General features: G+C 37.6%; 1 protein-coding gene and 1 pseudogene across 1 annotated transcript in view; both read left to right on the plus strand.

Moving 5' to 3' along the window:
- The first annotated feature begins 6,609 nt into the window (after window positions 1-6,609).
- On the plus strand, window positions 6,610-7,343 carry LOC115275272 (annotated as a pseudogene).
- A 2,754-nt stretch (window positions 7,344-10,097) lies between these two features.
- Window positions 10,098-16,127, plus strand: part of PHF14 (PHD finger protein 14) — a 194,726-nt gene continuing 188,696 nt past the window's right edge. Inside the window, exons 1-2 of the mRNA XM_029918975.1 lie at window positions 10,098-10,266; window positions 10,755-10,865. Coding sequence (XP_029774835.1) covers window position 10,266; window positions 10,755-10,865 — 112 coding nt within the window. The 5' untranslated portion in view covers window positions 10,098-10,265. The remainder of the gene's footprint in view (window positions 10,267-10,754; window positions 10,866-16,127) is intronic.

The following is a 16,127-nucleotide window of genomic DNA, read 5'->3' on the forward strand; positions in this document are numbered from 1 at the left end:
AACTGGTGGTATGCCCTCCCAGGACTGGACATGGAAGTCTTTCGCCCATAAATTACCTGGCCCCTCCTGGCCAGGCGCTACTTCCCTGACTCCCCACTCCAGGAGTCATGGAACCTTGCCCGGGAATCGCAGATCCCAATAAAGGCTTTCTTGGCTCCATAATGTGGTCTCTTTCTTTCCTCTCATCTCTGCCTCCATCTATTAAATCTTACAGACTCACTCCATTACCTGGTTCTGAGGTACTGCCACTCTGCACAGACGACAAAGGGCCTCTGGCTGGTGCCTGTAGAGTCTTTTGTCCTTGGAGGGGCAATATACCCCCTTCCCACAGTACTCAAGGGAGGGGACTGTTTTCTCCCGCTGCCTCTCAGATCTCTACGGCATACCTGCACTGGCTCCCCTTCTTCCCCTTGGTGCCTGCACGTGGCTGGCTCTAGTCCACAGAAAATTGCACACCCCTGAAAACTCCAATCGTTAGCTCCTAAGGCTGTTTGCAATTTAGAAACTGGCTCTCTCTGTATTTTCTTTTTCTCTAATCCATGGTCTGGAGAGATTTTCCTCTTGTCCAAATACAAGACTACACTTTCATAGCCACTTTTCCTCTTCCTTTTGTCTCTCTGCAGATGGGGTCTCCTCCCATCCATGCCTACACCACTGCTATTATCTCTCCCAATTCGCGAACACACACCTCTGTTCTGCCAAGCCGTCTCTTTCCACCTGTGGAGATTTTTCTGTCACTCCACAGCCTGCATTCCTGGGTATTCTGACCTCAATACAACTGTGTTTAAGGGATGATGTCAATTGCATTCCCCTACTTCTCCACCATCTTAACTCCCTGTGTCATGTTAGTTTAAAAAAAAAAAAGCTATGTTACTATGTGAATGAACCATGAAAACACTGTTTGATAAAAGAATCCAGACGCATGAGATCACACATTTTTTATTCCATTTATATGAAATACCTAGAAGAGGCAAATCCATAGAGAGAGAAAGTAAATTAGTGGTTGCCAAGACTAGGACTAGGGGAAATGAGGAGTGACTACTAATGGGTATGAGGTTTCTTTCTGGAGTAATGTAAATGTTCTAGAATTATATAGTTGTGAATGTACAACTTTTGAATATGCTAAAAACTGCTGAATTTTACACAAGAAAGGGTGAGTTTTATGGTGTGTGAATTATATCTCAATAAAACTGTTATAAAAACTCAGCCCTGAGCTAAACTCCTTTTTTTAAAAAAAAGCTAATCTTGTTATATCTAGAAAGATGACTGACTGGGTAAAGTACAAAGATAAGCTGATAATTTATTTTCATTATACTCTTGTGTATTTAAAATTTTTGTATTGTGAATACATACTAGATGTGAAATTGATTAACTTAAATATATTTTCAATATTATTTATTCATGAAATATGTGGAAAGTTTTTATTCATGTAATACTATAGTAGATCTTTGCGCCTAAATTCCTAAAGAAAATCCTGTGGTTAGTATGTTTTATATAGTTTGAAAAGAATAATTATCAATGAACCCTTTATGACAAAACATAAAATGATTTTAGAATTTCCCAGATCTTCAAAGTTGCAGTTGGGAATTCTGTTTTGAATCTGATTTTCCTTTGTCTATATTCTCTCTTTTCTCTATGAGAACATTTAGAATGCTCCTGAAGTTCAGAAATTTGAGCACAATCTTTTCTTCATCAATATTCCTGTCTCTTGAATATATCTGAAAATGTTAATTATGGCAAAATAAAATGAGTCATGGGCTTTCTGCAAGGAATATCTTTAAAGGATCATAAATGATAGCTAGCTTTTGGATTCTTCTGGTTACAACCCAGCTCAGTATTTCTTATTTCCATCTTAGATTCTATCATAACAAATACTTGTTACCAAACACTGGCCTTCAACTGACACCGTATTTCCTGTGATGACAGGTGGTAATATAGGTAACTCTTTTACCATGCATGCTTTGACATTCTGATATCTTATTTTCCACTGGTAATAAAATCATCACTGTTGGGGTGCTTGGATAGTTCAGTCAGTTAAATGTCTCCCTCTTGATTTCAGCTTAGGTCATGATCTCAGGGTCGTGGGGTTCAGCCCCACATTGGGCTTTGCACTGACAGTGCAGAGTTGGCTTGGGATTATCTCTCTCTTTCTGTCTTTCTCTCTCACTTTCTTACTCTGCCTCTCCTCCATTCATGAGCATGTGCTTTCTCTCTCTTTCAAAATAAATATTTAAAAAACCCATCACTGTCTTTTGACCCACACCACATCAAATAATAAATCTTAGATTCCCATTTTAAGGTTTTATTTCTTTCTTTTCTGAACACCTTTCTGCACTAAACATTGTATCAGACAGATAAGATTTTAGTAGAGAAAATAGAAACCAGTCTAGGTACATTACTCTGGAAAGAAATTTGGTGCATATAAAATTACCTGAAAGTCTGGAGAAATGAGTCGGGGATCCAATGAGACTGTTAGTTTCAAAATCATACAATTGCAGCTGTGATGTAGAAGTGAGAAAATGAGTGCAGCTACTCCTGCTAACTTGTTCCAGAATCGCTCCTCCACTGTAAACATACAGCTTTGAAGCTGGTGAGTAGATGCCAGGATGTGAATGGAACTTGTTTTGGTGCTGCTGCAGCTGACAGAGGATGGCCTGTGCCTCCCTTGTACCCTCTAAATCTCATGATGTATGTAGGAGCCCTGATATTTCTGAATCATAGAATTGTTTTAAACGCTTTTAAATGTTTAGTTCCTCTCGTGTTGTTAGTTTTACTTTAATATTTAATTAATCTTGTCTGCTTATATGTCTGTATGCATAGATTGCATGGTATCGGTAGCCAGAATTTATATCCCTTGCCTAAGTAAGAAGCCCTGTCACCTGGCAAATACACAATGGATGCACGTTCTGTTTATAAATGTCTAGTGGGTGGAAAAAGGTTGGTGGTACAGGGAGGGTACATAGGAATGAGTAGGCTATCCTTTATGGTTTATTAGTAGTTCATAATGCTAAATTTCTCAATTTCATTTGGCAGTTGATAGTCACTGTGCTCACTGTCTTTCTTTCTCTTAAAAACATGGTACCCAATCTGAAAATTTCTGGAGCCAGACGTCCCACTTAATAGAACTAAACTTGAGGGGCACGTGGGTGGCTCAGTCGGTTAAGCCTCCGACTTGGGCTCAGGTCATGATCTCGCAGTTTGTGAGTTTGAGCCCCACTTTGGGCTCTGTGCTGACAGCTCAGAGCCCGGAGCCTGCTTCAGATCCTGTGTCTCCCTCTCTCTCTGCCCCTCCCTTCTCGCACTCTGTCCCTCAAAAGTAAATGAACATTTTTTAAGAATTAAAAATATAGAACTGAACTTGAACTTTTATTCTGCTGGGAAACACTGTTTTCAGCTTCTCTGAAAACAGGATTGCTATGTGGATTTTTTCCTTTTAATGAATTATCGAGCCTGTTGTCCAAGACTTAGTCCTTTTCAAAGGCCTCATTTATCTCTAATCTGAGGGTTAGCCAGACATTTTACAGGCAAATTTCACTTCTGTAATTCATTTCTTTCACCTGGATGAAATTATTAACTTCTTAGTTTGGTAGATTTTGCTGGCAATCAGAGCCTACCACCATATCCGTCAACATTCCTTGATACTCCTCAAATGTTTGTTGGTGACACTCTTCCTGGGTTTATAATAATACTGTGGTTTTATGGCCTTATTACTATTTTTATACTTATTCTGTAATTTCAGTGAAATTTGGGGAGGGTACAAAGGCAATTCATGTGTTCAACTACCTTTTGTGAACCAGAATATTATTCTTAGATTTAAAACAAACTGATTTGTACATTCCTGGTTGCTTAACAAAACAATCAGGGTCAATAGCCTCTCCTTCAAGCCAAACAAGACAATTTAATTTTTGTTTTCATTTCTCTTATTTTACTTTCCCCATGCACCTACCTCTTTACCTCTAAATCTCTTGTTTGGTTATAATCTTTTAAAATTATGACTCTTATGGTTACCTATCTTTCCTTAATACTTGTATTAAATTCCACAATTTCATCATCAATAATTATTAATATTTTACTATAACTTCTTTTTTTCCTTTTTTTTACATCATTATTTGCATTGTATGTCCTCCTAGTTCCTGGAGTTTTTTTTTTTTTTTCATTTTCTGGAGTAATTTTGGAAGTAGAATCCCTTGTCATCTGCTTCTCAACATTTTTCATTTAACTAGGGTGGTTATCATTATCATCTCCAGATTCTAAATGAAGAATCAGAAGCTTAATGTGCCTAGGTGGCTCAGCGGGTTGAGCGCCTGACTCTTGATTTCAGCTGAGCAGGGAGCCTGTGAAAGAAAGAAAGAATCAATCAGGGGGCACGTGGGTGGCTCAATCAGTTAATTATCTGACTTCGGCTCAGGTCATGATCTCTCTGTTCATGAGTTTGAGCCCCCGGTGGGCTCTGTGCTGACAGCTCAGAGCCTGGAGCCTGCTTTGGATTCTGTGTCTCCCTCTCTCTCTCTCTCTCTCTGCCCCTCCCCTGCTTGTTTTCTGACTCTCTGTCTTTTTCTCAAAAATAAGTAAACATAAAAAAAGAAAAGAAAAAAGAAAGAACGAGAGGCTCAAAGAGATAAAATTGACATTTTAAAGGTAACACAGAAATTCAGTGGCAAAGCTTGGACTCAAATTCAGGTCTGCATATTCCCTGTTTGCTGTTTTTTTGTTTCTCTGTTTGTTTCTTTTTCATATAAAAGGTGTCCATTTAACACTATGCTGCTTACTTCACCACCTTTTTGTAGCAGTAGTTTTAAGGACCATTTTTAAATATAAATCTGCTTTTTATAGTTACGTTTGACAGTACTTATACAGTCATGTTCATCTTGATTAGTCGAAGATATTTGTGAACTTTAAGAATATGCTTTGACATACTACATTAAGGCTGTCTGTAATTGTAATTATTATGAAATAATTTTTCTTGTAATATGTATTAATGCATGAACACCTTGAATTGAACATAGAATAAAATGAAAAACATGATGGGTTATGTAACACAGGTATTTTAACAAGAAGATGGCAGATCATGTGGAGATTCACATTTGTTGGAGTTAAGAATGCCAACAGTAATTTACAATGTGTGCCTTTAAGACAGAGAAAAATATGATTGGAGATGCTAATATGGCAGCTCACAAACAATAAAGATTCTTTATATGACAGAAAAATAATAGTAAAGCAATATCCTTTATGAACATAATGTAAAAATACTCAACAAAATACTAGCAAAACTGAATCCATGACTAATTGGGATTTATGCCAGTGATGCAAGTTTGGCTCAACATACGAAAATCAATCATTATACTATGCCATACTGATAAAATTGCAGAAGTATAAAAAAACACATGATTTTTCCAATAGATACAGAGAAAGCATTTAATAAAACTCAAAACTCTTTAAGAGTTTCATTTCAAAATGTAAACAATCAACAAACTAGTAGCAGAAAAGAAGTTCTTCCATATGATAAAGTGCATCTATGAAAACCCACAGCTAACATCAGACTAATTAGTGAAAGATTGAAAGCTTTCTTCCTAAGATCAAGAACAAGACAAAGAAGTGCACCCTCACTACTTTTATGCAAGAGTGTGCCGGAGGTTCTATCCAGTACAATCACACAAGAAGTAAAAGAAGGCGTGAAAAGAAAAAAGAATTTATTTCATGTACTTTCCTGGAAGTTGAGTTGCACATACCTTTTCTGCTAGCATCCCAGTGGCCAGAACTTATGTAACCACATATAACTTTGAAAAAGTTAGGAATTGTAGTATCTATTCTTGAAAAAATTGTACTTGGTCAAAATTTGGGGCTTTTATTTTTGAAGAAAGGATAATAGATATTGGAAAACAAATGGTTTCTTTCACATTTATACAATTTGCTATGTAAATTTTTTTTCTTTCTCTGCTTCTTTCCTTCCTTTTCATCGTTTTACTTTCTTTTATCCGATGGATTGCACAGGTTAAAAAGTTTGCTAATTTAAGTGCAATGTCGGGGCACCTGGGTGGCTCAGTTGGTTAAGTATTCAACTCTTGATTTTGGCTCAGCTCATGACCTCATGGTTCATGAGATGGAGCCCCAAGTTGGGCTCTGCACTGACAGTGTGAAGTCTTCTTGGGCTTCTCTCTCTCTCTCACTCTCTTTCTGCCCCTTTCCTGCTCATGCTCCCCACCCCCAAATAAATAAATAAACTTAAAAAAAATGTAGTATGGTCCTCTGGATGGGATCTTGGAACAAAAAACTAGTAGAATCCAAATATAGATTATAGTTTAATAATATTATACTAATGTTAATTTCTTAGTTTTGTGGATATAACATGGCCCTGCAAGATGTTGACATTTGTGGAAGCAGGATGAGAAGTATACACAAACTCAGTATTATTGTTGCATTCTTTCATAAATCTAAAATTATTTAAAAATAAAACATTAAAAAAGGTTAAAAATAAAAGATTGCTAATACTCAATGGCCAGGGATTTGGAAAGAATTCTCATGCACTCTTGGTGGTAAGATATTATATTTATTAAATATAAATGTGTTTATATTTTTTATTCAGAAAATCTATTTCTATCAGCAGTGCATAGTGGCAAGATGGCAGTGCACATTTCCCCAGAAAGGAAGTCTATAGTGGATGGCATCTTTAATGCTGAATTGAATGAGTTTCTCACTCAGGAGCTGGCTGAACATGGCTACTCTGGGGTTGAGATCTGAGTTACATCAACCAGGACAGCAGTCATTATCTTGGCCACCAGAACACACCTGGTGGTTCTGGGAACTGACCCTTGTGATTCAGAAGAGGTTTGGTTTCCCTGAGGGCAGTGTAGAGCTTTTTGCTGAAAAGGTGGCCACAACAGATTTGTGTCTTAGTGTCCAGGCAGAGTCTCTGGATTACAATCTCCTAGGAGACCTTGCTGTGTGAAGAGTGGGACCAAAGGCTGTGAGGTCATGGTGTCTGAGAAACTCCAAGGACAGAGGGCTAAATCCATGATGTTTGTGGATGGCCTGATAATTCACAGCAGGGAACCTGTTAACTACTATATGATACCGCTTGTACCATGTGCTTGCCTCTCAGACAGGGTGTACTGGGTATGAAAGTGAAGATCATGCCTCCCTGGGACCCAACTGGTAGGTTGGCCCTAAGAAGCCTCTTCCTGATCATGTGAGCATTGTGGAACCCAAAGATGAGATAGCTTACCACTCCTATCTCAGCACAAAAGGGTATGAAGCCAGAGAAGCCTGCCATGCTGCAGCCAATACTCACAGCATCACAAAGTTTCCTTGGCAGCTGGATTTGGAATCTGGCTTTTGCCCTGTAAAGACCTTTAATAAAAATTTTGGGGGGAAAAAAGGCAATCTATTTCTAGGAATTTCTCTTATAGAAACTTGAATGCTAGCTTTTGGAGAGTCTTTTCCCTCTTAGATAATTCGGCATAATTACTCCCAATGAATCTAGGAGGTTGTTAGAGAGTCGAATGATTGGTTTTTTAACTTCAGAGGTAAAACAATCCTTAGTATGGTTTTATTCATTTATTTTATTTATGTATTTATTTGAGAGGGAGAGTGCATATGCAAATGAGGGAGAGAAAGAGAGAGAATCCTAAACTGGCTCCACATTGTCAGCACAGAGCCCAATGCAGGGCTTGAGACATGACCTGAGCGAATACCAAGATTCAGACACCTAACTGAGCCATGCAGGCACCCCAGTATGGTTGATGTTTGAAGTAGAATGGAAATTAAGTTCCCAGAGTAGAGGTGGTTGAATAATTAAGTTGCTAGGCTTTTACCTGGAGGAGTAACAGATCTGAAGCCCAGTGGGGAATATGAAAGATATGATGCTACCTCTGGATCTTGAGAAAATGAGGTATGGGAGGGCTGAGTGGCCTCCAGTTGAGAGGGCTGCAGGGTAATTTCCCATTTTAGACAAGGAGTGCATAAATGATCATTGAACAGGAAGAGGGTTCACTATGTAGGTCTTAAAATTTTCGAATGTAAGTTTCTATAGCACTGTGGAAACATTGGAGGGGGCACATAGCAGTGGTAGTTTGGGTTAGGGGAGGAGAGATTCTTAGAGATTGGAGGAGTTCACACTTTTAGCAGGGATGAGGAACACAGAAAGATAAGGTTGCAATATAATGTGTACAACTACTATTACGGTGGAATGTCCTGGGGTATTAGAAGTAGTCTGGCATTTGGGAAATCTAACTGGCCATGCTTTCCTAGCCCACGGGATTTGCATATGAATTTTCCTTGGTCTGGAACACCTCCATCTCCTTTTCTCTCTTTCCCAGGCCAGTTCAGGCTATGTTTGGATCTATAAGTTTCTCCAGGAAGCCTACCCTGAGAGCTTTCTCTCCTTTGACTCTGGTAGCCTTTCCCACCACACACAGTGAGCTCTTAAGCTCTGGAAGGGAAGAGACAACGTCTTGCAGAAGGTATAGCCTCTGTGTAATCATTTATAAATTACATTTCTTTATAGTAAATATTTGCTATTTTTTCAAGTTAAATATTATAAAATTCAATTCCAGTTTACAAAATAAATAATTCAACATGTTTAAAAATTTTTTTTTAATGTTTTATTTATTTTTGATACAGAGAGAGACAGAGCATGAGAGGGGGAGGGGCAGAGAGAGAAGGAGACACAGAACTGGAAGCAGGCTCCAGGCTCTGAGCTGTTAGCACAGAGCCTGATGCGGGGCTTGAACCCAGGAACGTGAGATCTGACCTGAGCCGAAGTCAGAGGCTTAGCCGACTGAGCCACCCAGGCGCCCCTCAACATGTTTTTTTAAAGGGTAAGTTCTACTACTTACCATTTATTTCCCGTATTACAAACACTGCCACACCATGTTTATGTGTGGGATGAACAAATGAACTGAATTAACTTCCTCCAAATCTTTCTCTACCTCTGATATATAAATTTTTAAAAAATATTAATAATATTCAGATTCTAACATTTTAATATTATTTAAAAAGTATTTAACCTGTATATAATGTAGCATTTGAAACTGTCGTAGAAACACCATATCCAGTTGTACATGTTGATCCCGTTTTTATGGGTTTAAACATTCGTCTCAAAAAATAAATTCCCCAAGTGGATACAAGGTTTTTTTTCACATTCATATGGACACACATCCCAAAGTAATACATGATATACTTGTGAAATGGAGTATTTCCCACTAGATGAATTCTCTTTTAATAAAATTAAACTTTTATTTATGTTAAAATAACTGTCCACCGTCCATTCGTTGTAATATTAATATAATTAAATTAATGCTCCCCCCCCCCGTTACATTTGTGATTTTCAAAGCAGCAATCAAGTCTAATACAATTCTCACACTTCCCTCTTTCAGGAAATAAAATTTTCGCAAGTCCCAAGATATTTAAAGCGATGTAATTTACAGAAGCAGCAGTAGAGTGTGGTTCCCGGTATTATTTACATTCTTTTAGTAGTAACTAACTTAAGTTAGCAACGTCTCTTTTTATCAAGTGTACACCAGGTAATTCCTTAAACGACAAAAGCTAGAAACAAAAATTGCCGCCCACGGACTTGGGCTGGGGGGTGAAACCTCAGGGATTTGTGGGAAGAGCCGCGCAGGGTCTCGGCTCCCTCTCGTCACTACTCGGCTCCTCTCGGTTTTTTCTCGGTTCTTGCTCGGCTCAGTTCGGCTCCTCCTCCCGGGAGGATAAAGAGAGAGGAAGAGACGGAGACCCAGAGCGGCAGCAGGTTCGGCGCATGCGTTCACGCCTCTTGCTGCTTTTAGGGCCGCGCTTTGCCGTGTATTTTCACTTCCTTCTCTTCAGAGCTGTATCCGGGTCGTTGCTTTCTCTATTGTCTCAGGCAAACGGCCTCGGACTTTGCAAATTCTGGATCTTTTGTTGCTTCTGGTGCAGGCTAATAAAGTTTTTTCTTTCTTTTATTATTTTTTTTCTAACAGTTTTAACGGAGGAACTTTACTGCCCACGGCTGCCGGGGCCTGGGGGTGCCTCTGACAGGGGAGCGCCGTGGGAAGGGGCGCGAGAGGCAGGGGCCGGTTCGACGAGGACTAGGGGGGCGGGGTGGGGGGGGTGGGAGAGGACCTTGGGGCCGCTCTAGAGGCGCTCGGGTCCGATCGGCTGCACCGCCGATTTTAAGTAGCGTTTTTCGGATTTGTTTCCGCGGTATCTGCCCCGACCTCGGCGCTGCTTGGGCTCTCCCAGCCTCTCCCTAGGTCTCCTCCAAACGACCACCTCACGGATTCCTTAGTAAGTGTGTCGGAGGCCTCCGCCGGGAGAAAGGTGCATTTCAGCCCTTCTAGAAGTCAGGGCCTGCGGGAGCAGGGTGGGGGTGGCAGGTTCCTGCGGGAAACTGGACCTTTCTTGGACCTTCCACGTACACGGGAATGAACTAGGCTGCTTTTATTACCTGGGCTTTGCGTTTTCTTTGTATTGACTATTACCGTGGCTAAGTGAGAGATTACGAACAAGTGGCAGAAACAACAGTGTGCAAGGGGGTCAGCTTTGAATTTGGCCGGCCTGGGTTCGCCTTTGCCGGACCACAGGCTGGAGCTGTCGGTGTTGCTGCCCAGCCCTGCCCAGCCCGGGTCCCCACCGCAAGCTTCCTACACCATTTGCCGAGAACTAAACTAGACAGATTCCCTGCGCTCGGTCATCTGTGTCATCCCTCAGCATCACAGCTGTCTTCTGTCCTTGGTGTGATTATTAATGACGATGTAATGCTTTTCTCTTAACAGTGGATCGCAGCTCCAAGAGGAGGCAGGTGAAGCCTTTGGCAGCTTCTCTGCTAGAAGCTCTCGATTATGATAGTTCAGATGACAGTGATTTTAAAGTTGGAGATGCCTCAGGTAACTGTTTCCTTCTCTCGCCCCTTTCCCCAGCTTTCTGGAATTGGTCTTATTTTCAGACCCTTTAAAAAATCGGTTTTGATTTCAGTGCCAATTTAAAGTTAAAGCACATAAACGTCATTTATTTTGTCCATATGGTTTCCCACATTTCCTTAAGGTTCTTTTGCTAGATCCTACTATGGATTTTGCTTATGTTGATACTCATAATTAGCAGGCAGGAAAGAACTTACTCCATTGATACCAAAACTTTTTCTCTATTCTTTACCCAAAAATATGTTTATGCTTATTTTATGGGTAGAGGGAAAAAACATCGAGAAATATCACAAAGTCAATCAATACCCTGAGAGTAACGTGAGCCATATACAGCCCACTTGGCACCGTCTGAGGGGAGTTTTGCTTTTCGTTTATTAGCTCCCTTACCAGAATAAAATTAGCCAGAGTAAAAAGTTGTACTTTGTAGTCGGTGTTGGACTTTGTGGATTGGGCCTTTCAAAAATCTCTGAAGTGTAAAGTTACATGTTTGCTCATTATATTTTGTGATTCTAAAAACAGTGAACTTTTTAAAAAGGACATATTCACATTGTACAAAAACGGGAAACAAAAATATGGTTTTCCATGGTATCTTCTGTTCATTATACTTCATGTATATAGTTTTAATTGCAGGAATCTGAGAAATGCATAAAAGTTGTTTTTAAATATTTTATGTGAAAAATACTAATACAGACATGAACAATAAAATTTATTCATAATCTGTCCCTTTTGATGGAGATTTAAATAAAATGAGAAATTGAAACCTTTTCAATTTCATCCCTTTAATCATTTAAAAATATTCCTCCAGAGAGTTTTCTATGCTTAGTCCTATCTCTCTCCTTTCCTCTGGTTTTCTTTTTCTTTTTTTTTTTTTTTCCTCCTGCTAGGGATGGTAGGAGATGAAATTTGGTTGTCTTGTATTTCTGTTACTAGTTTCAGTAGCATCAACAAGTAGAATTTGCATTGTGTTTTACTGAGAACTTTTTATTTCCATTATTTCATTTAACTTTTATAATAACGTAATGAAGGATATACTATTTTACAGGTAACAGAGGACTGAATTCAAAGAACTTGCATAACGGATGTATTTTGACTATGAAACTTAATAATCTTTTCACTGCTTAGATCCTAAACGTAAACAGATGTGATCTTAAACTGAAACTACTTGTATGTTATGACTAATTGAGGTCACTCCCAACAATCAAAAGTTGTTTATCTTGCTTTTAGTTTTTGCTTCTCAGCTTTGTCTTTCATTTAGTCAATTCACTGATGTTTGGTTCTTCCAAAGAAGGGCAAAAAAGGGAAGGGAAGGGAGGTAATATCCAAAGCTATTTAAGTTCTTTTGGTGAGAACTTCGGTAGATAAGAATATTTTTGGTTGGAATGTAGTTTTGGTCAAGGTTGTTAACTGTGACAATAGTTATTGGGTCTCAGAAGTTATGACTTATTTGAATACCATTATGAAAAAACTCTAAAGCTAGATCGTTAAGTATTCTGTAATTGTTTCTAACCATAAATCCTGACTTTGTAGTTTTTTTCTTTTCATTTATTGAGATATAATCATTTACAGGTGTCAATTCTCTTTACAAAGGTTAAAACTATCTAATGATAAAAACTTTCTCAAGATAATTTTTGGTATCAAGCTCAGTATGGATTCCTGATCTTGTAAATCTTAACCAGAGTTGATGGGAATTATCACTTAGGTGTGAAAAGTGGGAGGATGTGTTGTTAGGCTGATAAATTAAAAAAAGACTCTTAAATTTTTCTTTATTTTTGAGAGACAGAGACAGCTCTAGGAGGGGAGGGTCAGAGAGAGAGGGAAACACAGAATTCAAAGCAGGCTCCAGGCTCTGAGCTAGCGGTCAGCACAGAGCCTGATGCGGGGCTCGAACCCATGAACCATGAGATCATGACCTGAGCCAAAGCCAGAAAAAAATCTCTTAAAAGCACTAAATATATATACACTTTCGGCTTCCTCTTGTCATCATACCTAGTCTGCTCTTTTTGTAATTTACTTCTTTAGCCCCTGTGCAGTTCTTATGTTATTATAAAGGAGTGCATAGTAGAAAATGATTTTGTTTAAAATAATTAATAGTAGCAATTGAATCATATTTTCCATTCTTGATTAAGGTGTGGCCATGTCCCCCATAGCTGAGACGGTGACTTAATCTAGATTACTAGTGTTTCCTGTTTGAATCATTTCTTTGCCTGAGATAGTTGAACTCTTACAAGAAATAAGACATTAGATTCCTCACTGGATTTCAGTCATAATAGAGTTGTGAAAGTCCAATCCTATGTTATAAGTAGATGAAACTGTATGAAATTGGAGGTGGAGAAATAGCTTAACTTCTGTCTGATCAAAGCTTTTAAAAATAATGACTAGAAATGACTTGTTGAATGAACTACTGACTCCCTTAGAACTTATGATGATTAGATCGGTTGGCTTCCATTTTTGTTAGTGGGATTCTGTGCACCAATTTCTTTTGCTCTTCATTTTGATTTCAGAAGTTCTGGCTAAAAAACTTCATACTTATGTTTGGCTTTGAAAACGTAAACAATTATGAAAGATTATATTCAATACCTTTGCAGGTAAACATAATTTTATTCATGTAGTTCTCAGGTGACGAAATAGAAAAAGATAAATATTGCTCAAAAAATGACCTGCCAATAAGATTGGTAAGTGTTATTAATGGCTGTAAGCCCATTAGAAAAGTACAAACTGAAAATAGATCATCTTTTGTTTTTCTTCTTTAATGTGGAATTAGAGCTAAATTTCCTCCTTTCTTTTTTTTTTTAAGATTTTAGTTTTAAGTAATCTATACACTGAACATGGGACTCGAACTCATGACTCTGAGATCAAGAATCACATTAGAGCTGAATTTCTCATTTTTGATTGAGGGAAGTCAGTAAATAAATTGTAAAAATAATATATTTTAAAACATTAGAATTATGGTGATAACAACCAGAAGAACCACATGTGGAAATGTTAAATTGAACCACATGAAATTACCAATTTTAGGTTATTGGCAGTGTCATCATTTGACCTAGTTAAAGTGGTTATATTTGAGAATTGATCCTAGGATTGGGATTAGGATAGATTGTATTTTGTAATCTGATGTATAAGTGGAGTGTTTTTGAAGATAAGTGCTTGTGTTATTTTGTTAAATAAAACAAAGTAGCTGTGCAGTGTCTCCGGTAACCCACTGGCCAAGGTAAGATGATGCACCTTAGATCTTGAGCCATAGTTTAGTTAGGACAAATTGCCAGAACATAATTTAACTGGAAGAGTCAGGCTGAGACTTTGCTTTGGTATAATTTTGCACTTAATCTAATTTTGGCTAATTGGTCAAGATACATTTATTGACAATCCTTAGTTTTGTTTAAAAGGCCTTTGCTGGATAGTATGGTGATAATATTAGAATAATTAAATTAGTAAAATAACAATGTAAGGCATGATTGATGACTTGTGTAGTTCAAATCAAGGAGCTAGGACTACTTTATCTAAATAATTCATTGAGAAGATGAGTTGAATTAGAAACTGAATGAGAAATAGTCTACGTAAGGGAAACATTAAGTATTAGAAGTGTGGAGGCTGGAAAATGTCATTTATATTTGGGGATCAGGATTGAGTAAAGAATAAAAGAGGTGTGCCTGGGAAACTATAATGAGGTTAAAATTGAGGCCTTATATTGCTAGACTAGGGTTTCTCAATCCTGGCGGATTTTGTGGTACTTAACTCTTTGTAACGGAAGCTTGTCCTGTTTATTGTTGGATGTTTAGCAGCATCTGTTTTCTACTTACTAAATGCCTGTAGTATCTCTTCTTCCTTCCACCCCCATCAGCTCCCTTCTCTGTTATGGAAACTGTTCATCCATTGCCTCTAGGCATTGCCAAATGTTCTCTGAGGGACAAAATTCTGATTTGTTCTTACTTGAGAACCCCAGGTCTAAATTTACCCAGAAAATGTTAAATGACACTGGTAATGAATAGAGGAGGAGTTGTGTTGGTTGACTGGTTTTTTGAAAAAGGTGTATAGAAGTAGTTAGAAATGGCCCCAAGGAAATAACTGAATACCCTGTAGACCAGTGTTCAATCTATTCTGTACTGGGTATATTTATAAATGCTAATCAGTATTGCACTAGATCAATGAAGAGAATAGTTAATTAAGGTCGATGAACAGATTGTTTACATTGCAAAGCTAATATAAAACTGAATTAAGTCATACTGATTTTATCGTTTAATATTTATTATGGGAGAAATTAAGCATTGAATATTGTGAAAGAATCCTTTAAGGTTGTTTTTTTAATTCTGTCTGTAAAAAATTCTTGAACTGTTGAAATAGCTATTTTGGAGAGATTTTGCTCTATTGTGTATTTGAGAAAGGTTACCTTTTATTTCACTGCATAGGAAGGAGGGATTTCAATAAAGAGTTTTTTCTAAAGAAAAATAAGTTTATTGGAGAGTTAGAATTACTTTTAGTGCTAAGAAGTATCTGACTTATTTGCTATATCTGACTTTTTCTCTATTATTACCCTTTTTCTAAAGATTTGGAACTTGATAGAGTCGTTTGAATTTTTAGTAATAGGAAATTTTTTTTTGCAGCCTACAAAAATTACAATAATAGACAAATATAGACAGCCAGAGACTGATTTTTTTTCTCATTGTTATTTTTGTTAAGCTATGTTTGTAACTAAATATTGTTTATCTCCATCCTTCAAGTGCATATGTATCAAAAAGAAGTGATGACTACTCAGATGTGAAGAAGTTATTTTTCAGGAATCAAAGAATGATAAAATTTGATAAAATTCCTGATGACTGCAATTGGAATATGAATAATGTATTGTATTTGGAGAATGAAGGGTTGGGTAAGCTACTAGGATTTGGGTTTTTGGAAAAATTTCAGATTCATCTAGTAATGTCTTAACGGATGTAAAGCATTTAAATCTTTTTTCAAATTGCTTTCTATTCAGACTTGATTACAAAACTAAAACAGAATCAAAGCATACCAATTTCCCTATACATTTAAAAATAACCGATAGGCATTGGCAACAACAACCAAAACAAAATCATAAATACTTAACATTTCATAAAATTTACCAAGCAATAGCAAAGTTGGATTGATCTCAATTTTGATGAGGTATCCACGTTTGTGCCCCAGTTAAATTTACTTTTGTATTATTGTTTTTATTGGTAAAAATTAGTAGGAATGCTTTTTGGTACTTTGAAAAAGTAT

Source organism: Suricata suricatta, chromosome 2 (genome assembly GCF_006229205.1).
Source record: "Suricata suricatta isolate VVHF042 chromosome 2, meerkat_22Aug2017_6uvM2_HiC, whole genome shotgun sequence".
NCBI lineage: Eukaryota > Metazoa > Chordata > Mammalia > Carnivora > Herpestidae > Suricata > Suricata suricatta.